Source organism: Symsagittifera roscoffensis, chromosome 4, assembly GCF_963678635.1.
Source record: "Symsagittifera roscoffensis chromosome 4, txSymRosc1.1, whole genome shotgun sequence".
Classification (NCBI taxonomy): Eukaryota; Metazoa; Xenacoelomorpha; order Acoela; family Convolutidae; genus Symsagittifera; species Symsagittifera roscoffensis.
Genome location: NC_087065.1, coordinates 46451577 through 46475499, shown reverse-complemented (window position 1 = coordinate 46475499; position 23923 = coordinate 46451577). Strand labels below are relative to the sequence as shown.

The 23923-nt window shown below is 34.6% G+C and overlaps 3 protein-coding genes across 9 annotated transcripts in view; all 3 read left to right on the top strand.

Annotated features, from left to right (window-relative positions):
- Positions 1-15082, top strand: part of LOC134843792 (uncharacterized) — a 30109-nt gene extending 15027 nt beyond the window's left edge. The window contains exons 2-8 of one of the 2 annotated variants that reach the window (XM_063860072.1): positions 1576-1692; positions 2885-3095; positions 6793-6968; positions 7176-7321; positions 13935-14097; positions 14469-14560; positions 14932-15082. In XM_063860072.1, coding sequence (XP_063716142.1) covers positions 1576-1692; positions 2885-3095; positions 6793-6968; positions 7176-7321; positions 13935-14097; positions 14469-14560; positions 14932-14958 — 932 coding nt within the window. In that variant the 3' untranslated portion in view covers positions 14959-15082. The remainder of the gene's footprint in view (positions 1-1575; positions 1693-2884; positions 3096-6792; positions 6969-7175; positions 7322-13934; positions 14098-14468; positions 14561-14931) is intronic. The other variant, XM_063860071.1, reaches the window with a different exon arrangement.
- Positions 1-23923, top strand: part of LOC134843793 (uncharacterized) — a 331722-nt gene that overhangs the window by 5302 nt on the left and 302497 nt on the right. The window lies entirely within an intron of this gene.
- LOC134844143 (receptor-type tyrosine-protein phosphatase S-like) overlaps positions 22355-23923 on the top strand; it is a 114981-nt gene continuing 113412 nt past the window's right edge. For 5 of the 6 annotated variants that reach the window (XM_063860669.1, XM_063860670.1, XM_063860671.1 and 2 more), the window contains exon 1: positions 22355-22639. The gene's annotated coding sequence lies outside the window, so the exon portion shown is untranslated. The remainder of the gene's footprint in view (positions 22640-23923) is intronic. The other variant, XM_063860661.1, reaches the window with a different exon arrangement.

The window sequence follows — 23923 nt, the reverse complement described above, 5'->3', positions numbered from 1 at the left end:
GCCATTTATGCTTTTATTGTCAGAGTAATAATCTTACACCAACTACTCAGAGTAAATATCTTACACCAACTACTCACAGTAAATATCTTACACCAACTACTTTGTATAAAAGGTACATAAAAATTGGAGTTTTCAATTTTACGCAATAAATTTGGTCTTCAAAAAAGAAGCGCTTCTTTTCTGAATAACTAATCATTTTTGATTGCGCAACATTCTACTCCAATCACCTTTCATTATTTAATTAAAGCATAACTTATTAAGGTTCTTCTTACTACATTTACTGTTTTACGTCGCATAATCAGTCACGTTGCTCCAAAAAAATTTCGGTCTTTTCAGATCACATTCCAATTAAAATCAAAACTTGATACTCTGCAACAGTAATTGAATGCTTACTTTTTCTACTTCAAGGCTTTAAAAGTTCTATAAGGAAAGTAAAACTAAGACGTGTAAGTTTTACGTGTTTAGGTAATGAGCCAGAGTTTTTGATCAGCAAAGTTAGGCTTATGGAATAAAAAAACGCAAATTTAGGCTTTCAAACTGTCAAATGTCTATTCAAAAACCGCTTTGGTTTACGAGAAAAAAAAACTATTATATCCACCTAGAATCAATAATTGTGGATGAAGTTTTTAACACTTACTTTAAACAAGCACGAATATGCGATTCTAAAAAAATTTCAGAATTTTTGGTCAATTTTTTTTTACGTTAACCATGGTTTTTCCGAGCTCTCCCAAAATACCATAAATTTGAAATTTAGACATTTTTTGAATTAATCATCCCAAATTAATCTTGGTGTATAATTCAGGGTCTGTCCCTTAAAACTGCTGTACAATATTACTAATGTGGGGGATGAATCGCGTCGAATGAGGGGGTAGTGCCGATTTGAACCAATGAAAACAAAAGATAAGCCCATCCTACGCCCCTCCCCTCCCCTCCCCCTAAATCTGCTACTACTTTTAAAGACTTCGACTGCCTCCGGGTCTGGAGCTGTCATTTTATACCATCTGCGGTTAGTTTTCAGCTCGGCTGAGCTCTTTCTCGAACGAAACAATGAATAAAAAATTTTCAAGAAATGTGAAATTTTCAAAACGCTGAAACGCGCATATATATTGTAGCCAACTTTTCTTCCGTCTCTCTTAAACAAAAAAATATTTAGATCAATGATTGATTTTCTTGGTTGAAATTGACAAAAAGTGAATTGTTCAGCATCTCAACTCTCCTAAGCTCGGTGTTTCTTACAAGTTCACTCTGTTTTGAAACCGTACACAAGATGTTAAAAACAATAAGACCATGGAACCAAATACTGAGACTTTCGCTGAGAGTATTTTTGATCATTTGCTCCCGGTCAGTTCTAAAATATGGTTGCAATTTCAATAAAATAATGTCAAAACAGATAAAAAATGAATTTTCGATACTATAGCCATGATTTTATACAAAACTTTGTCCACAAGTGTAAAAGTCATTGCAAAATTTTGAATGAAACTCAACCAAATGATCCGAACGAGAATCTATGCTTATCAGCCTATAAAGTTATTTATCTTTTTTTTTCTAAAAGTGGTCTTTGTTTTTGCTCTTTAGTTGTAAAAATGAACTTGGTGATCAGCAGTGTCTCACTGAAAGACAGTGGAGTGGTCACGTGCAGATGTCCCAAAAATGGAGATCGAAGGTCATCATTACTAGCTGTGCAATCACCAGGTAACACCCGAAAACATTGGCAAGTATGTCATAACAAATTCTACAAAGAAAGTTTCCAAAAAATGGTTTGTTCAGTTGCTTATGGCAAAATTGTGGCTATCGTCAGTGGCTATCGTCAGATTATTTAAAATGATCCACATCTACTTTTGTTTCTAACATGGCTTCACAGAGTTCGGCTAGGAGAATTGATAAGCTCAAGGCTTCATTTTTTTGCTACCGTGCCTTTTTTGCCTCTCACCAGCTATATGCGTACAAAAAAATTCCGCACGCTAATCGGCACCTGGCTTGATTGCTCGACTCATTATTGGACAGAAGCGATCGAATCATGTACTTTTCCACTTTTTTAGTCAAACGAGGTCTGTTTTTGACTTTTTAAATACGATTTCGTTAGAATTTGCCAGCAATTTTCTGCCTTCTTGGTTGAAATGTCAGGTATAGTCATCCCTGATTCAGAACTATATCATGGATCAGTGCTGCAAATGCAGTGATCAAAGATAAGGAGCCACTGATCAGGTTCTGAAACTGCGATGATTATATCTGAGGTTTCTTTGGCCTTAAAGGATATTGCTCGATTTAGTTTGACTTTAAGTTACATCATTCGACTCTGTATGATTATTTGGCTATATTTAACCTTCCAGCCATTTATGTTACGAATCATTGTTGAACGTTTTTAAAATTATAAAAATTGTCATTAGATTTCACGACAATTAAACTATTATTGTTTTTTTCCCCTTTTTTTGTTTTTTGTTAATTTTTTTTAAAAAAATTGCTGGGCTTTTTTGCATCGCATTACAAACATAATGTTGTGAATAATTTGTTTGGTTGATCTTTTTATCATCAACCACATGAAATTTTGTATATTTTGAAAGGATCTCTCTAAAATTTTAGCTCGTGGTAGTAGTCAGATGAATCAAAGGCGACGGGACAGAAAAAAATTTTGCTGTGTTTTCTTTTTCGAAGTTAGCATAACGATTTGAAAACAAGCTTAGAAGGCAACCGACAGGTAGACTCGATTTGAGCTTGATATGATTGCTAGAATATTATAAAATTGTATTAAGACTTTAGGGCACTATCCGGCGACTGAATGGTCCTTTAAGCGTCTTCTCTGGTTCAATTACTTGTAAAAGATGGGCTGCATTAAGATGAAGTGAGTTTAGATCGGATCAGACAAATCAATTTTTTCTTTCTTTAGGTGTCGACTTGCATGTGGTCATAGACGGCTACTCGTCACTGAAACCCCAGTTAAGTAGAATTGAAACAAACAACGTCGGAATTGTCTGGTTTCTAGACTTGAGACGCCTCGAATACTTGGATCATTTCACCGGATATGTCGACTGTTTGCAAACATCGCCTATTTGCACAAATTTGCCCGTACTGATGGATGATAAATCTGCAAAATTTGAGTAGGTTTGTTTTGCTAAAACAATTATTAAAAAATTATTAGAATGAACCCGCGTTCGAACTGAACACTAATTTTTTTTTAAATATTAGTCACGTTTTGGTCAATTTAAGGCAAACCAAGTTTAGGTCATTTTTTTTTGTCTAACGGCGATTGTCAGAACGACAATACTCGTGATGGGATCTTTGTTGCAAAAACTAGAAACAGGAATAATACAAATCACTTAAATTTTTTTTCTGACGAACTCTTCGTATACAAAATCAGCCAAAGAAACAACTGAGTTTGACAGCAATCATTTGCCGCTGATTGGTTTGCCAAAAAGCCATGTGAGATATTTATAGGTATAAAAAACACTATATTATTTGTGAGGATTTAAAAGACCTTATTTCATTTTTAGTATTAAAAAACAGAGTCCGAAGAGCCTGCGAATTCTACTCGTACCGACAAGAAAGGAATTACAGTCAGTTTCATATCGAAAATTTTGAAAAAAAACCTAAAAATATTGATTTTAATTATTATAAATCGTTTTTTTTTTAATGCTATTAAAATTTAGCAAAAAAAAAACATTTTGGTCGATTCTAAAAATTTTTGCAATTTTTACAGCTTAAACTTTAATACATTTTGTAGAGAATTGAATTAATGTTATCAATTGCTTGTAAATGTTTTAAAGTTTACAGTTGAATTTTTTTTTGCACTTTTTATAGACATATAAAACACTTTTATCTGCCCTTTTAAAAATCAATCTAAACCGTTTTTATGGATTTCAAAAATTACAGCTTGTGCTCTCATAAAGTCTTTCATTTTCAGTCAAATTAAAATAGATGAGTTTTATCTACGCTTTATAATCCTTTTAAACAGTTAACGTTTTCCTAATCATTGGCGATAAATGTATCAGTTGAATTTTCAATTAAACTTTTCACGTGACTAGTTACCTAAACCGAAGTAAAGAGTCACTGGAATAAGAATGTTTTGTAATAAATCTTATTTTTTTTTTCAGCTGTCTTTCTATTTATTACTTCGAGTTGCGTGGAAAACAAAACTACAAAAAAACTTTGAGCGAACAAAACAATCCATATTTATAAAAATTTTCAAAATCTTACTCTGCCGAAAATTTTCAAGCAGAACCTTAAATATATCCCCCTGAAACACATGTTTAAGGTAATAAAGTCACCTCAGAAGCTCCTTGCAACATTGATGGACTTTTTAACCAAAAATTTTTACCCTAACGTTGGAACAAACTAAGAAAAAAGTATCTTGAAAAACTTATGGGGCATCAGGAAATATTTTTCCGTTTTTCCAAAAAATCATTTTAATTTATTTTAATTTAGTTTTAGAAGAGCATCTTGTAAAAATCATTTCGATGCTTAACAAACCAATTCACATCTTAACTCAACGTTTTCTGCAGTAAATGTTAGTTTTCTGCAATGAGTGAGGGTGAGAGCGAGAATGAGAGACAGAAAAAGAGAGTGTGAGTGCAAAAGATAGATAGAGAAAGAGGGAGAGAGTGAGTGAGAGAGTGAGAGGGAAAGTGAGAATGAGACTGAGAGTGAGAGTGAGAGAAAGAGAGGGCGAGAGAGTGAGATCGAGAGTGAGAGTGAGCGTGAGAGAGAGTGAGAGAGTGAAAGAGAGAGTGAGAGAGTGAGAGTGAAAGTGAGAGTGAGAGTGTGAGTGAGAGAAAGAGAATGAGAATGAGAGTGAGTGAGAGAGTGAGATCGAGAGTGAGAAGGAGATTGAGAGAGAGTGAGAGAGTGAAAGAGATAGTGAGATAGTGAGAGAGTGAGAAGAGCATCTTGCAAAAATTCATTTCGCTGCTTAATAAACTAATTCACACTTAAACATAAAGTTTTGTGCTGTAAAAGTTAGTTTTCTGCAGTGAGTGAGAGTGAAAGTCACAATGAGAGCGTGTAAGAGAGAAAGAGAGTGAGAATGAAAGGGAGAGAGAGAGAGAGAGAGAGAGAGAGCGAGAGAGAGCGAGAGAAATAGAGAGAGAGAGAGAGAGTGAGAATGAGAATGAGAGTGAGAGTGAGAGTGGCAGTGAGAGTGAGAGTAAGAGTGAGATGAGAGTGAGAGAGAGAGAATGAGAATGAGAATGAGTGTGAGTGAGAGAGAGAGAATGAGAGTGAGAGTGAGGGTGAGAGAGAGTGAGAGTGAGAATGAGAAGGAGAGAGCGAGTGAAAGTGAAAGTGAGAGTGAGAGTGAGAGTGAGAGTGAGAATGAGAGAGAGAGAGAGAGAGAGTGAGTGAGAGTGAGAGTGAGAGAGAGAGAATCAGAGTGACAGAGAGTGTGAGAGAGAGCAATCATTTAGAAGAAATTTAAATATGATCTCAGATATCAATTTAATTTAATCGAGACAAATTGTGAAAAAAGCAAAATTTTACTAAAAATTGTGGAGGACAAACTTTTCGAAGACTGATAATGAATTGCAAAAAAATAGACCAAAGGTTTAAAAGTAATATTGGTCAAGCATCAAGGAAATAACTGAAATAAGCGCACAATTTCATGCATGTATGTTCCTGGATTCCAGCGAAAAGCCTTTAAACTTTTTCCAAAATGTTAGTGGATTCCGGGTACAAATACCTGTAACGTAATTTTGTCGGCCCATTGATTTTGTTGCGGATTCCGCAACGGGCAAATATAGGTAGTTGTTCCGGATTCCTCAAATGTAAGCGGATTCCGCAAATGTAAGCGGATTCCGCAAATTTATGAGGATTCCGCTTATAATTTGCGGATTCAGCTAAAAATTTATGGATACCACTTACAGTTGCGGATTCCTTGACAACTTAAGTTTACTAAGCGCGTATATTATTGATTGTTCATGAATTCTTCAAATTGGTTCCTGATTCTACACATTTTATTGCGGATTCCGCAAAGTTGCTTTTTTTGTCAAATCCAAAACAGTCAAATCCAAAACAGCAGAGAAGATAAAAAAAGCAATGTAGCAAATTCCGCAACAAATCTGATTTTCTCCTGTTGCGGAATCCGCTCTCAATTCGCAAATGCACAGTTTGGCCTCGTTATGTGGATGGAAGAAAATCTGAGTGGGGATTCATAATTATGAGTTGAATAGATTGAACAGATTGCTGAATTGCGTACATCATGGAAAAAATGGGGCACATGAAAAAGGTTATTAAGTAAAGCATCCAGAAAAAAAACTGATTTTAGTCAAAAAGTAGCGATGGGTTTATTGGCATGATGGGATTTTCAAAAGAAGGAAAAACAGATAATTATACCTAATAGTGATGAGTTTTCAACATCAGCAGCAGTTTTTAAAAATCAAAAGAATACAAAGAGATTATGCAGGGCGTCATGTTTCTAAGGTTTTGGCCACCGACATCAATTTTACAAGGTTTAAAGGAGAAATCAAAATAAATCTGATGACAACAATGAAATCATGCATTTAGTGCCAAGTAAGAACCAGAATAGATTCCTCCTGGTTAATTTTTGTTATTCAGTTGAAAATGTAGCGAAGATTGTACGATTTAGCACAAGGCGGTTTGTAAAAAAGCGGTTTAATTCTTTTGATTATGGAATTTCTTTAGTGCAAAAAAAATTCAACAAATAAAAAAAAATTCAATAAATACATTTTATCTTCTTTTGCAACGATACCTGACGTGGGATTGCTTGGGCTACTTAAACAGCAACCGACAGTTCTTGTTAGATTTAACATAAATTTTGCCTTGAAAAAATGGTTTATAATTCAGGGCGATGTCGGACCGTGTTGGAAACGGGACTCGCTACACTTTGACAGAAAATACTCTCTTCAAACAAATGGGCAGGTTTCGATGTGTCTGCTTCGAGGAAAGCAGCGTCACAACCGAGGATGGATCAACAGAGCCGAGGAGCATCAAGCATTGGAGCCAATTGGTAGCTATCGGAAGTGAGTTACAATATCACACTCTCTGCCCAGAAATATTCAAGCGCAATTTCAATTCTATCTCACATATGGCCGACGTCTAAGACGAATAATCTTCCGTTTTTTGGAGGGGTTCGAAAAAAAGTTTTTGAATAAAATGGATTTGGAAATTTTGTCTTGAGACTTTACAGGGAATAAACTTTGTCGTTTTGGGTCAAAGTTTCAATTTAGGATCACCTTCGCCTCATCCGCCCTCCAAAACAGAGGTGATTGCTGCTGAAACGCGAAAGATAGTGCTCAGCATACCCGCACTCTACGTCTACCAATGGGGGTTCCCAACAGCTTCGATTAGATGGATCAAGCGAGATGGAACTAAGGTTAACATTTTGATTCAAGTCGCTTTCAGTTTCCGACACTCGTAGAAAATTTACATTGAAAAGACGAAACAGTCTAAACATAGCTAATTTAAATTTGAATTATATCTCCCCACATAATAGAGAAGTTGCTGAGTGACCAGGCTATTTTCGTAATTCGCGTGAAAAGCAGTTTATTCGTGTGGTACAGCTGTTAAAGCCAACTTTTGGTCAAGCTGCGGCCAGCTCCCATCCATCTACGCACTGAGAGCAAAAAAACTGACACTAGACCAACTAAGTTCGGAAACCCGGGTCGAGGTGTTCACTCAAGGTTTTAACCGTCGCGATCAAAAATCAGGTCTACTTCGAATTTCTCGATCGAAAAAAAAAATAAGCTTGACTTTGCTCGACCCAACGAGATATGTTTTGACAGTCGCGGCCAATTTTGGGAATGTTTTCACTTTCAGTTGAAATGAATGATCATAGTCTAAATTTATAGTTTAAATTTTTTGGGCAATATCTCAGGGTGTCTTTTTTGTCAAATTTTAAAACTCAATTTGAAATTAAATGGTTTGTCGAGAAAAAAAACCACTTTTGAATTGTGTTGTTTTTGTGATGTTTTTTTTCCAGTTTTTAACTGAGAAATAACAAAAAATTGATATAAAAAATATACTTGGACGAATTTGCGTAAATTTAGGGTCATACAGCGGGACGAACATATGTATCAACCGTGCTCAATATACGTTTCGACATACTGAAATAATATTTCGGAGTGCTCGAGGTTTATTTTGCCCATGCTTGAGGTATGGTGTGCTCGACCGCAATTTTATATATTTCGAACCTTGAGGAATGTTTCGAATGTTTGCTTGACCCAAACCACTGTTGTGACTATTCTTTAAGCAATCAAGCATTGATATTAAGCTCGGCTTCCAAAGAGAAACATAAATTCTGGGCCCGGAAAGCATTTAAGATTGCAGGTACCTCTTTTCAGCCAAAAAATTTTTGTCTTGAAAATGAGTTGGAACTTTGTATTTGAGTGTGTTTTGGTTTTTTTCTTTTTTTTCTTTTTGTTTTAAACACAAAATCAGGTACCACAAATATTAACTGCACTGAGTTGAGTAATATATCATATTGAAGCCCTTTCATTCGTGATTTGAACCACATTAAACAATTTCCAACAAATATTCCCAGTGTCGAGAAAAACCGAGAAGAATTTTTTGGTTTTTAGTTCAATTTCGACCAAATAAAGTGGTGATAACTTGTTAAATTGATCATTTAGGCTAAAAAAAAAATTAATAGTTTGAAAAATTTTTGAAAGGTAATAGTTTGAAAGGTTTTTTTGGCACTTCCATGGCCAGAAAAAAATTTTTTAAATGAAAAAAAATGAATTGTCGAAGTTTTTTCTTTTTAAGTTTTTTGTTTTTTGAAGACAACTATTGTCAATTATGCCTAATTTACCGTCTTTTTAGGCTTGTGTATAGCTTTCTCATCATGCCACGTACAAAAAACGACACCAATTTGAAGAACTTATATTTCTAGTTTTCAGGAATATGGTCAAAACATGCTGTGCTACTTGCACAGCAACCGGCTATCCTTGTTTCAATTTGCGCCTACCTGCACTAAATTATCATGAATGATAATCATTCATTTTGTTGCCAGATATTGTTGTCAAACTTTGAATAAATGTGGTATCTGGGGGCGGTTAAAGGCAGGGGGGTTTAATCGTGTAAGTTTTGGACTTTTTTTCTGAGTTTGAGAGATTTAGACTTCAAATAGGATATTGAGAAAATAACTTAACGAAGAACAAAGAACGAAAACGTAATCACAACCATAACTTTCACCATTTTTTCCAAACCGTATTCAAACCTTAAACTTATTTTTCTAGCTTTTTACTTATTTTGTTAGTGTCTTGGAATGAAATTTAGGGTCAGAACATTCTGTGCTTCTTGCACAACAACCGGTTGTCCTCGGCTCTGAATTTATCCAAATCGATAAATTTTTGAAAAGCTATTGAAGTATATCGTTAGCAATAATCGGGTTTCAATTTTGTTGAACTATAATGACACTTTGTTTTACTGAGCGCTTCCTAGCAAAAAAATCGTCGATTAGTTAAAACTCATCAATATGCTAACAATTTTACCCGGGTTGAGGTGTTCGATTCATGATTCGACCGACACGGTTGAACGGAGTCCGATTTTCGTCGCAAATTAAGACGGTCGAACGAACACTATAGTCGAACAAAGTCGAATCATGGGTCAAACAGGGTCGAATTATGAGTCGAACAGGGTCGATAGAGTCAAACAAGGTCAAATCATGAGTCGAACAGGGTCAAATCACGAGTCGAACAGGGTCGAATCATGAGTCGAACAGGGTCGCAACATAAATTTGGCTCGCGCAAATCGCAACATTGGTCGCGCATAGTCGCAACATGGGTCGCGCAAAGCTGAAGTAATGTATTGTTGTCGGATTTTTTTGCTTGCAAAAGCGTTTTACAGATGCAGATCGCAAAATCATCCAGTATATATGTATTTTTTTGTGCAGTTAGCTAGATCAACAAATTTGCAGATCATATACAGGACCGGCACAAGAAGGCCTACACATGGTCCCAACGTAAAATATAAGCAATCTTTTTAGGGAAACAACAAATTCGTTACCACAAAAACTGAAAGCTAGAAATCATCCAAACCAAACATAACTCAGAGAAGTTAATTGAATATTAACAAAAAGACGACAACTAAATGAAACACACTTACCACGAAGCTAAAATTGAAAACAAATTTTAGTATCCTATGCTCAAATCGACTGTTTCCAAAATATGTTTAAAATAATCGCTAAAAAACCTTTAAAAAGGCACAGCCCGCTGTTCGCGTGTGAACTAAAAGGCAATCGAATGAGATTGAAGATTGGTAAATCCAAAGTTCGAAAAATAACAAAATTTTCACCTTTCAAAACCCGACAAAATTTAAAACAAGATGCTTTTTCACTGAGAGGTCAGAAAAGGTTTTTGTACAGTTTTGAGCAATCAAAACTAACGCGCAAGTTCTGAATCTTTATTTTTTTAGTGATAAGGCTCAAAATAAAAACGGTAATTATGACGTTCTTCAGTTTTTTTGGTACCCTATGCTCGAGTCGACTGTTTCCAAAACTTAATTAAAGTTTTCGTTAAAAAACATTTAAAAAGGCGCAGCACACTCTTCGTCTGTGAAATTTAAGATAATGAAGAATATTGATATTGAAGATTGGTAAATCCAAGAATTGAAAAAAAAAATTTACATCTCCAAAACCCGACAAAAAAACGAGATGTTTTTCACTGAGAGGACAAAAAAGGTTTTTGTACAGTTTCGAGCTATCAAAAATAACATTCAGACTTTGAATCAGCTTGCTTTGGGAAAATTCCGCCGGAAAGATATATTTTCAAAGATAAGACCCAAAGTTAAACCAAAAAATTACGTTTTCCAGTTTTTTTTGGTACCCTATTCTCGAATCAACTGTTTTCAAAATATATTTCAAATTATCGTTAGAAAAGATTTGAAAAGGCGCAGCACACTCTTCGTCTGTCAAATATAAGACAATCGATTGATATTAAAGATTGTTAGAACTAAAGACCGGAAAAAAAAACTAAAATTTACACTTTCCAAAACCCGACAAAAAACGAGATATTTTTCACTGAGAGGACAAAAAAGGTTTTTGTACAGTTTCGAGCTATCAAAAATAATATTCAGACTTTGAATCAGCTTGCTTTGGGAAAATTCCGCCGGAAAGATATATTTTCAAAGATAAGACCCAAAGTTAAACCAAAAAATTACGTTATCCAATTTTTTTTGGTACCCTATTCTCGAATCGACTGTTTTCAAAATATATTTCAAGTTACCGTTAGAAAAAATTTGAAAAGGCGCAGCACACCCTTCGTCTGTCAAATATAAGACAACCGATTGATATTAAAGATTGTTAAAACTAAAAACCGGAAAAAAAACTAAAATTTACACCTTCCAAAACCCGACAAAAAAACGAGATGTTTTTTCACTGAGAGGACAGAAAAGATTTTTGTACAGTTTTGAGCAATCAAAAACAACATTAAGACTCTTAATTAGCTTGCTTCGGGAGAATTTCGCCCGAAAAATTTTATTTTTCAAAGATAAGACCCAAAATTAAACGGTAAAAGTTACGTCTTCCAGTTTTTTTTGGTCCCCTATACTCGAATCGACTGTTTTCAAAATATATTTAAAAGTATCGTTAAAAAACATTTGAAAAGGTGCACCACACTCTTTGCTTGTCAAATACGAGACAATCGATTGTTATTGAAGATTGTTAAAACTAAAAACCGGAAAAAGAACAAAATTTACACCTTCCAAAACCCGACAAAAAATAAAACAAGATGCTTTATCACTGAGAGGTCAGATAAGGTTTTTGTACAGTTGACCTTTGGGCTTTTTGACAACAAAATTGCATAGAAAACGCCGGAGATATGAACTGGTCACCTTACTAATAATTGGGAGAAAACTTATCTTTAGAGAACTGAAGCAGAGGTTGAGAGCCATATAGTCTTACATTGCAACCTTGGAGTAGAAAAAATAATTCAAAAAGGACTTGGTAAAAGTTGGGCTCAACTTAGCTCGGCAAATGATCTATGAATATCAATTCAACTGGACTGAATAAAAAAAATCAATTGAAGAAAGTTTCATATCGAGACTGCTTTCAATAACTATCGGTTTTTATTATCATTTGGTCATTATTTCACCTATTAGCCAGTTAATTATAACGTTTTAATTATAAATTCAAAAGCATTTTTTGCAGCTGATAAATGAGGAAACTACGAGAACCTATGTGCAAACCTCATCAATATCGTTATGTATGTTTCGGTTGTGAATCCACGAAAGTAATAGCAGCTATAGAGATAAGTGTTAGGAAAATTGCGCCGTCGCCGCCTTGGTCTAGAAAGGCGCACTGCCTCCGCTTTGCCTGGGAAATCGCGCTGTCTACGCTTTGGTCTGGAATGTCACACCGTCTCCGCATTGGCCTTTTACCCCTATTTTCAGTTCTGATTGATTCATTAAACAGAAATTTTAGGAATTTTTTAACACTCAGTTGCGTCGATTACAGTTGAAAACATTTTTGTTTAGTTGAGACGTTCAAAACACCGATAATTTCCTCGAGTCAATCAAAAAATAATGGGCTGCGATCGATCAATTTTTCATTTGGCTGAGTCCGTTCAAAACTAATTGGCTTGCTTCAAACACTGTCGAACACTTTATCCTTTGGTAGAGTCGGTCGAAACATAGCCAGCTTGGGTCGAGCCGGTCGCAACATAGTTAGCTGACAACAAACACAATCGAAGCCAATTTTTCTTTAATCAAGTCGGTCAAAACATAACAAAATTGGGTGGAGTCGGTCAAAACATTGCCACTTTTAAATGAACCGGTCGAAACATAGCCATTTTTGGTCTCTTTGATTGAAACGTAAGTCCAACAACACAACTCGGGCTACACGAATCTACGATGCTCAATTTGTGGCATTTTCTATTATATTTTGTGGCTGCCCAGGTTGAGGTTTTGAAACATGATTTGACAGAAACAGTCAAATGATGTCCGAGTTTCGTTGTAGTTTAGGACTTTTCTGCTAATTCCCGATAAAGTCGAACAAAGTCGAAAAATGTCCGGTAATTGTTCAACTCATGAAGTCGAAATTGGACATCGTTCGACTGAAAAAGTCGAAAACGGACATCGAATCATTCGTTTGAATCATGAGTCGAGCACCTCAACCCGGGTAGGATGCATTTTTGATGATAGTAGAGTCGAGGCAATAACTCCTTTTTCTGTTTCCTATTTTTATGTAGGGGGGATGAAGAAGAGAGGAACTAATGGCTCTTGATCTTTTGTACTTAAGTTGGTGACCGGCAAATAAGACGACAGCCGTTTAGAAAACAACCGTTTTTGGTAAGACTTTAAGATTCTGCTCCATTGTATACGAAATTCTGCTACTCGCAATTCTGCTTCATTGTTTTTTTGAGAAACTTAAACCGCTTTAAATCAAATTGCCCATTTCACCTGTAATAACTCTTATTTGTCGGCCTGATGTCTTGTCGTATTAATGGCCTGTCGTCTTTATTTATCAAGCACTGTTAAATGTATTACTTTTGAAATTTATTACTCTAAAATTGCATTGGTAGAGTTTCCACGTTTTACCAGAAAAATCTTTGGAAAATTTTCAATTGTTAATAATGAGGATCTATTTAACAATCCCCCTTTCAAGAAAGGGGGAGATTGTTGCAGCGAATTTTCGACCAATCAGAATGCAGCAAAATTCGAATTTACATACAAGATTTTTGTGCGGATTTACTGTTTTTATTTACAGGGGTGGAGATTCTTTAGTAGATACATTAGGAGGGCGGGGATTGTTAAGTAGATCTGATAATGAAATAAAGTTTTTAAATTTCACAAAACGTGCTTTTTAGTTCCTGAAAAGATTGAGAAACTTTTGTTTGAATGCAGTTCTGTTTTTTTTAATGTGTAAATTTAAATCAAATTCAACTGGACAAGCATTGGTGTTTATGCAACATAAATCAGAAAGGGGAGAGCAATTTAATTCGGGTCTCGTCGAATCAGCGCGTAAATAAGTAGGAAGTAGGTCTTGTTTTCAGGAATTACAAATCTCAGAAGAGGAATCAGGACGAGTCCAGTTCTTCTACAACGACACCTCCCTTCTCATTCCCCACGCAGAGGCAGGCGATACAGGAGACTACTTATGTGTGGTTGAGAATGACTTCGCCAGGAGAGTTTTCGGGTTCAAGGTCAAAGTTATCGGTGAGTCAGTTCCTCCTTCATCATGACAGGAGTGATTATTTAGAAAGAAGCCTCTATGTGTTTAAATTTTTTTGACTCGCTCAAAAAATCGTTTCGAGTTGATATCAGTAGCTGCTGCAGCAAATATGAGATTCATATTTTGCCTTCTTTTCAAAGAAGATTTTTGCCAAGACCATAATTAACCGCTGTTTCGAGTGTTTTTTTTTAGTAAACTTAACCGATATGTTTTGACTGATTTTTGTAAATAAGTATCGATGGATGAGGTAACATAAAAATCACGAAAGTTTAATTGAGAGCCTATAGTTATTTGAGACATTTAACTTGGTACTCTAGGCAAAAAATCTATCAACTCTAATTGGTTTTGTGCTTAGACAAATATTCGGCTGTTTGGCCGTTCTTCGGCCTGGTACTCCAAGTAGCCTTCTTCTCGATTGCAATCATCATCTACGAAAGACATTCAAAAGTAGGTTGGCGTTCAAAAAGACAAATAATTACTGTTGTAGCCTTGAAGCTCGTAAGTTTTTTGAAGCCCATCCATTTTCTTCTTAAAACAAAATTTTTGTCAAGAGAAATTTTGGGTTTGTTCAAACTTGTCAGCAAACAAAGAAATTTCAACCTACGAAACATATTTCTCCAAAATGTCAAATGTGGAAGAAACCTTGCCTAAAACCTGAAAAAAAATGACTTAATTATGACATCATCTAGAAAAATTTACACCCAAATGCACTTTGCGGCGTATTGTGCCGACTTGCTGGTACTTCAAAACAACTCCATCACCGCTTATCTTTATTTTTGTTAATAATAATAAAAAACCAAAATGCTGAGATGTTTCAGAGACAACGTAGCGACAGTTCAGATTGAAGACATGAAACTGGTGCTGAAGAACCTCATAATTTCATATTGTTCATATTGTTAAGAAGTTATTGATGGTTTAAAAGAATTTCTACTGAATTCATAATATTTGGGTTTCATTTATGAAATTCTCGATGTGCTCTCTTTGATAGAACTGCACGATGAATGTGGGAATTTTAAGTTGATTGTTTCCTAAACAGCTTAGCTGTTTTTTATCGGGGTCGTATCCGAAATTTGTGCTAGGGGATGGCGGATCGTTAGAATATTTCAAAAAATGAGTTCAAATTTCTGCACGAACAAACTGAAAACTGCGATACTCCTAGGATACAATCTTATGTTGCGACTTTGTGCGACCAAAAAAATTTGCGCGACTTTGCGCGACTCAAAAAAGGTATGTTGCGACCATTGCGATTCAAACTGGGAATGTTGCGACTTTGCGCGGCCTAAAAAAGTTATGGTGCAACCATTGCGACTTAAATGGGGTATTTTGCGACTTTACAACACCGAAATGTTTGCGTCACTTTGCCCGACCCAAAAAAAATATTTTGCGAATTTGCACGGTCTAAAAATGTATGTTGCGACCATTGCGACTCAAAATGGCCATGTTGCCACTTTGTGCGACCGAAGAAATTTGAGCGAATTCGTCCGACCCAAAACAGATATGTTGCGACTTTGCGACCCAAAAAAGATATGTTGTGATCACTGAGACTCAAAATGGATATGTTGCAACTTTGCGCAATCTAAATGCTTGCGTAACATTTCCCGACCCAAAAAAAAACAGTTTGCAAATATGTGCGGCCTAAAAAAGGTATGGTGCGATCATTGCAACTCAAAATAGGCATGTTGCAACTTTGCGCGACCGAAAGGTTTGCGCGACTTTGAAAACTAAAAAACCGACTAAAAAACAAAGCATTCTGCGCCTTTGCGCAAATCAAAACCAATATGTTGCAATTTCGTGTGACCAAAGCGAATTGGGCGAATCTGGGGGACCCGGGTCGAGGTTTGCATTTGATGATTCGACCAACTCGACCCAAGCTCGATATGTTTCGACCAATCCGACCCAAGGCGTTTATGTTTTGACTACGTTCAACCAAGGAAAAGTATTTCGACCATAGTATCCCAACCAATAAAAATTTTATTCAGAATACGACTTGGACTGTGTTTGAATCGAGATTTTTTTCTGCCAAGAAGCGTTTCAACCGAAAAAAAAACTAATGAAAAAGCGACCGATGTTTCGACTTTGCGCGACGCATATTGTGACTTTGATCAACCCATGCTGCCACTTTGTGTGACCCATTATTCGACTTTGTGTCTCTTACGGGAGAATGGATTTTAGGTCGCCGAAAGAAAATCCGTTTCCACGACCCAATATGGTCGCAACGTGAGTCGCGGACCTTGGCTCGGGATGCCATTGGGTTTCCCACAAAAAGACAGAATGAAGTGAGCAACATTACTGCAGAGGAAGTATGTCTTCCGTAGATATGGCAGCATCCGTTGTGAGGGATGAGCGCTTTCAGAAGGCATCTTTTTGTGTAAAAGTGGTAATCAATGCAAAATTAAACCTACACACTTAATTGCCACAACATTATCTCAAAAAAAATTTTCTCTTAAAAAAACGAAATAGAGCAAGAACAAAAAAACATCAAAGCTTTTCCACCCCTCTTGCAAAGTTTTGCACTGGAGGAAAAATGAATGTTTTCTACCACGATTTACAAACGAATAGCTTCAGTGGTCCAGAGAAAACTTTAACTTTGACGCAAAGCAGGTTGTAATGATTTATTAGTCACGATCTTGGGCTCACTTTGCTCAAATCGGATATCTTGTGTATTCGTGGAGCTCGGTGTTGCTTGTAAAAAATTTCAAACCATTACTTGGAGCTGCGCGCGCAATTCAAGAAAAACCGACGGAAATATTAGAAATAAAATGGCTGGTTACAATATTACTATCTGTATGGAAAGGAGATTTGTAAAGACGTTATTGCAGTCTGATGAACCGAAGAAACTCAGTTTTACAAGCGGCTTATTTCGAAGCGGCTTATTGACCGATTTATTTCGAAAGAGTTTCGGAAAAGCTCGTTTTCGAGCTTGTTGAAAAAATCTAAAGAAAAATTACTGCTTGTAAAAGATGATTTAATAATAAGACAGAAAACAGCAGTTCAATTTGTTTACTTCCAAAAAAATTGGATGAACTAATTTTCATGATATTGCTTAGAAAATTTTTTGAATCAAAACAATCAATAGAAAGCACAAAAAATATTTCAGTTTGGTTGAGCCGTAGTGCCACTTATCAAAACGATCCGATTTCAGCGGGATCATAAAAAAAGTAACGCAACATATGTTTCTTATCCCCAAAATAGTTTGCGACACGGTCAATCAAATACAACTTTTAGAAAACGTAGTTATCCTCAGATCAACAAGATAACTCAAATTTTTCTCAATGCTGTGCTTTAACTTCAGCTTCAAATGACTCATTAGCTTCAGAGCATCAAACAACACTGAAAACAACTGAAAATGGACTAAAACTGAACTTTAATTCCCTCAATAACAACGAAACAAAAACAATGCCTCTAGAAAAATAGACAAAAACTATTACTGAAGGGCAACGACAATCAGCTTTGTTTTGAAAACAGGCAATCTTTTAGCTACATAGAAGAAATAGTTTTTAATCATTTGGTATTTACTTAGAGCATTTCTATTCTCGGGAAAAACTCAAAAAAAGTTTTATACAAAAAACTATTAATAAATGTAAGAAAACGGTGCAATCTATTGTTCATAAGGAGTTTTCGTTGTCTTTTACCTCACAAATAGGTGTCAGTGTCATGAATTAGCTTCATAAAGAGTTTTTTTCACGAAGTATTGTGACTCATTAAGATTAGCACGGGAAACATAAAAAAGTTGTACACGTCTAATGAAGTTCACATTCATGGAGTTTTTGAAAATGGAAGTAAATTATTGTCTAAGTTTTGCCAGTAGACAATTTAGCGACGTAAAAAGTGACGAGGACCCACGTAAGCTGTCAAAACAAAGAAGTAGATTGAAGAAATTAACGAGCGGCGCAATTTACAAAACCAAAAAATCACTGCATTTAAATACAAAAAACGCTCAGCTGAGATAATTATTATGAAATAAACTGTGATGCGCCTTACAAATTTTCCGAAACAACACAATAAAAAAAACCAACATTTCTAAGCTGACTTGATTTTGATCAGTGAAGACCTAATGAGCATAATATACCCCAGAAAGTTTATTAGAACATTTCAACGGATTATTTTTAGTAGTTCCTTTATGTTTCGTTTTGTAAAAAGGTTTACACTTTTTTACGTTTTTTCAGAATCGGTAGATTTTGTTGAGAAACTGAATAATGAAGTGATGGAACCAATTTTTGTTTTTTTTTTGCTCAGAGAAGACTGAAAATGGATCAGAAAGTCTCATGAGTGTTTCTTAGGCAATAATTTAATGGTTGTAAATGATGTTCATTACTATCGTTTTTCGTTTGTTAGCCTTAAAACATGCTTTTAAAACTACTCTTATACAAAATTTTACTAGTAAAACATCAAATGTTTATTGTTCCCAGCCAATTTATAGAATTTTAGAAAAAGAAAACAAACAATTATGATAAGATTGAAGAGAACGAAAGAGAGGTCAAAAAGTTCAGTTATTATTTTCAAAAAAAAGAAAGACTAGATGAAAAAATGAAAAAACCCTCGTGACCAAAGAGAGACGATAAAATATGCGAACATTGTTTACAAGTCCAATTGAAATGATGGCTAAAATTTTTGCGTACTTTAATTACGTTTTCCTGATTTTAAGAATCAACAAAAAAACCCGGTGTTGAACGACTTATTATAAAAAAAGAATTTCGGAAAAGCTTGATTTTCAGTTTATTGAAATACTCTAGAAAAATTTACCTGTCATAAAAGTAGATATAATGATACGACAGAAAATTGCAGATTAATTTCTTTACTTCCAAAAAATACTTGATAAACTAATTTACATGATTTTGTTGAGAACATTTTTTGATTCAAAAATATCAATAGAAAGCACAATTTTGCTTCAAAGTTTATTCAGGTTTGATTGATGCCGTAGTAACACTTATCGGAACAATCCAACTTCAGCGGGATAAATAAGAAGATAACGCACTATATTTTTCTTAATCCCAATAAAATTTGCAACACGGTCTATCATATACAACTCTTTTGAATCAAAACAAACAATAGAAAGCACAGTTTTGCTTCAGAAATTGTTAAAATTTGGTTGATGCCGTAGTGTCACTTCAGCGGGATAATTACAAAAATAACGCAAAATTATTTTCTTATCCCCACAAAGTTTGCGACACGGCCAATCATATACAGCTTTTAGAAAACTTAGTTATTCTCAGGTCAACAAAATAATTAAACTTTTCTCTAGTTTGTGCTTTAACCTCAGCATCAAATGACTCATTAATTTACGGGAATCAAAAAACACTGAAAACAAATGAATTTTGACAAAAAGAAAACTTTCACTCCCTCAATAACAACGAAACAAAATCAAAGCATCTCAAAAAGTAGGCAAAAAATATTAGTGCAGCCCAAGAACAAACAGCTTTATTTTGAAAACAGCCAATGCTTTAGCTACTTAGAAAAAAAAGCTTTATCCCTTTTACTTATAGTTTTTCTATTCTTGAAAAAAAAACTCAAAAACGCTTTTTAAATGTAAGAAAACGGTGCAATCTCTTGTTCATAAGGAGTCTCCAATGTATTTTACCTCGCACAAAGGTGTCATGAATCAGCTTGATAAAGAACTGAAACAAAAATTTGGGATACCAAAGCGAGCTAGATTGCCTATTATAGAATGATAGGCAGTTAAATTTTACTTACACTCTTTCAGATTTTTTAGATTTTTTGTTAAAATTTTCCGCGATTTTTTGTTTTCTTATCATTTGTACACAAATTGTTGCCAGAATTTGCGAAAAACTTTCTGTGATTGTCGAATATATAGATTTTTGTCAGTTCATTTTTACTTCCTCGCACAAAAAAATTGACACAGTTGAAAAAGGTTTTTTAAAAACTTGCACAGCAACTGGTTATCCTGACTTTTGCTTATAAAATTTGCATGATAAAAAGTGTGTGTAATCTGAAAAAAAGCATTTATTGAGCAGATAGTATGAATCTTAAAATACTCAAAATGGGTTTTTAATTGCAGGTGAGTCTGTATTTTTAAGTATAATTTGCAACCAACTGCATTAAAAAACCTTTAAAAAACTCATTTTTATTTGATTATTATAAACTAATTTTTTGAATATTTTTTCAATAAACAATTAGCAAATATTGATAGTTTTTGATTAAAAAGACTCAAAAACTATTTTTGAAAAGTTCATAATGCGTAAAAAAAAGCGTGAAAATTTGTTTTAACTCACTAACTCAAAAACAAACATTGTTTTATTTTTTTTGAAAACATTCCCCTACACGCTATACCAAAACCAAAGTGAAGTCCTAGGCGTTTAGTGACATATAAGTTACAACAAATACTGGGAATCACTCCTTTTTAGAACAATTTAAGAGCGGATTTATTAGCCGCATATGTGTTTGAAGCACGAAAAAATTTTCGGGTTACTTGTCCTAGTTTAACCAAAAGATGGCAATTTTCAACCCAAGTAATTGTCGAAAAAGTCAAAGGTATTAAATATTGTTTTAAAGTTTATACTCAGGGCGCCAATTTGTTTTAAATTGGTGTAGAAAATTTAGTTCAAAAATGGCCAGTTAAAAAGATTGAGTTCGTCCATAGCAAAATCCAGCCTGAGCACAAATATTCCGTCTCTTTCTTTAAAATTCATAACACTAGGACCAAATAGTTTACTTCAACTTAATTTGGAAATTATTTTCAGATAATCGTAATTCGCCACACGTATATGTTTTGTGTTACACGTTCAATGCTTACAAAAACCATTTGGATACCATAGTGTCATGTTAGAATGGCCTGCACATCCGGCAGAGTCACGTAGATCCAGAAACGATCACCCCCCCCCCCCCCCAGGAGCAATTATTCTTTCGAGCACCCTCAAAATTTTATATACAAAGAAACAATCTGAGAACAATAAAGCCTGGCTAATTTTAGGTAAGAATTCAGTTCTGCGTTTTCAACTGCATGCTCAAAAATTCAGTTGAGAACTTTGCAGAGAAATTTTCTGTTTTTAGGCAAAAACCAAACCAAAAACATACAGATATTGTGGTAAGAGCACAGATTGCTCCTAGCAAATTGAATGAATTAAAAAACTCAACAAAAAAATTAAAATATCAAAAACAAAACTGAAAGACTTTTCAAAATATTTCTTCCTTTTTAGTAAATTTTCTTTTTGATGTAAAAGGCAATTAAAAGCGGGGTGAAAAATTGTATCCGCTACGAAAAATTCCCGTTTCCGCAACGACGCATGTGTGAACGATTCCGCGACAAACTGGCTTTTTTGCCTGTTGTCGAACTTGCTTTCAAATCACAAAATACTTATTTTGACCTAGTAATGTGGGATCAAAAAGCATAATCACGTTTAGTCTGGGCTGTTGTGATTGCAATTTCTTGCTGAGTGACTTATGAATTATGACCATCGCGCGACCATGTCCGGGTTGTGTTACCGTCTTTAAAAGGCAGAGTTTTAAAAAATCTCTATTTAAAATCATTCTCTTCTAGAACATTTGATTCAAGAAAGCGACAATTCGATATCAATTAATTTGATATGAAAATTTGTGTCATGTTATAAGTGATTCGCGTTTCCTGAATTATGAATGAGAAAATTGAAGTTGATCATTTTTAATGAACAATTTTTTCATCAATTGTGGTATATATGACCTGGAATTCCGAATTTAGTGGATCTAATTTACCCGACATTCGAGGTGACGTAATAAGGGCTGGAGTGTGCACTAGTTTTTCTAACCTGCTTTTTTCCCATTTTTCCCCTAAACCGAACTTTTTTCGCATTTCTGCTGCTTTCTTTTCCCAGATACCACCTATTTCTTAAAAAAAACTAAAAGTTTCGAGTTAAGAAAAAGAAAACTATTGCTGTTTTTTCTTCTGCAAAAAGCATGAAAAAATTATACTAGTCAAAATTGATCTTCTGAAACTTAAATTATATCTGGCCATAAACTGCTTTTTGTTCATAACAATGCACTCAATTGTCATATGTGGCCTTTTCAAATTTTTAAATAGTTTTTGCTAGATATATATTCGTTACCAAAAGTTAGCTGGCTCTTAAAAACTTCGAACAGAGTTAAGAAACTCGTTAATTAATCGAGTTAAGAAACGAGTTGAAACCAATTTGACGGTTTCATTCTTCTGCAGTTTGTTATCATTAATACAGGTAGAATGAAAAAGCGACGTTAAATTTATGCGTTATTGTTAAAACATCAAGTTTAGTCATTTTTTGGCAGTTCTTATAATCATATCTATTAATGAATAACCAGCAAGTGATTAGAATTTTGGCCGTATCTGCATGAATCTGGCATTTTTACTTACTCTTTATGCTTTCTTGGTCATTAATTTTGGATTGTAAAAGCCATTCTGTAAAACGATACCGATTAACTTTGGCATCTAAAAATTGTTCAATTTAAACGGAGAGGCGGAATTTAGTAAAGATGGTTACAAACTTCTAGAATATTCGAGACACCCGAAAATGTAAGTAAGATACATGACCCCGAATCTTCCAAAGGCCTCATAAATTGCAGGTAAGTTTTGCGTCAAACTGTTACTAAACACAATGCAAATAATTTGCAAAAATTCCGGCACAAGCAATTTGAAAAACAAAAAAGAAACATTTTTTTCTGACGTTTCAGAAGATCTTAATTAAAAAATTAAAACAAACTAATAGCTGTTGATATTCAAAAACATTTTGACATTATTATGAATATTTAAATTACTCGCGAGCTTAAAAAACGCGAGCTTAAAAACATCCTAAACAGCTTCCTACACACATTTGTATAATCATCAGAGCTCGCAACAGCAGAGCACGTTTGCTCATCTTTAATAAAAAACCGCGGGTTCCCAAAACAAACAATATTGCTCGTATCAGGGTGAAGCCATGAACGTTCTGAGTGCATTTTAAGGTCTATGGAATAATTGTTCTTTTTGAAAAAATGTGAAAAAAACATCCCCCGCTCGCTATTTAAAATGTGACAAATACATGACAAAACGACTGAATCCAAAAAATGTTAAAAATTTGCTGCAAAGGCCAAAATGCCATTGTCTTCAAATTTTATGCTCGATAAATCTTGTCTTAAACATGGACGAGGTAGTTAAATTTTTAGGAAACATTGGGAAACTTTTTATGTTTAGATAAGAAACCAAAAAGTGGGTTTCTCTGAACCCAGAAGTGCGAAAATGTTATTGTTAGGTTTCTTTTAAGTTTTCAACCCAAGTAATACCACAATTCTGATCACGTTATATATCATTAAAAAAACTCTCTAAGTTGTGATTCGAGTCAACTTAACACAATCGCTTAGGTTTTTGCGCTTTTTGAGCAAAAAAAGTCACTATTCATTTTGAAAAAGCATTGGAATTTTCTTCTGAGCTCAATATTAAAACTTGACCAAGTATTTTTGTTTTGAATTTTTGAATAGGAATCAAAACTAGGGAGGGTTCTTTCATTCAATCAAAATCGCTAAGCGTTTCTATTGGCTAAATGCCTTTCTCACAAAATCGAAGTCAATTTTAACAGAAAATGTATTAATTCAGTGGAAAATAAACAAAAATATTACAAATTGCGGGTTACAACCGCAATACTTTTCAGATAATCATCAAGACTAGGGGGGCCAAAATCATAAGACTTTTTCAGTCTTCAAAACTCATCTGCTTATTATCTAATCGGTCAGTATTAACACTAATGACCTGGATTTATTTTCCTACTTGTAGATTTTCACGATTTATTTTCAGATTTTTAATACTCAATTCTGATTAGCTGAAAGTAAGCAAAAATAATTTTCGAGCATTCGGTTCTTCAAGCATGAGAACTA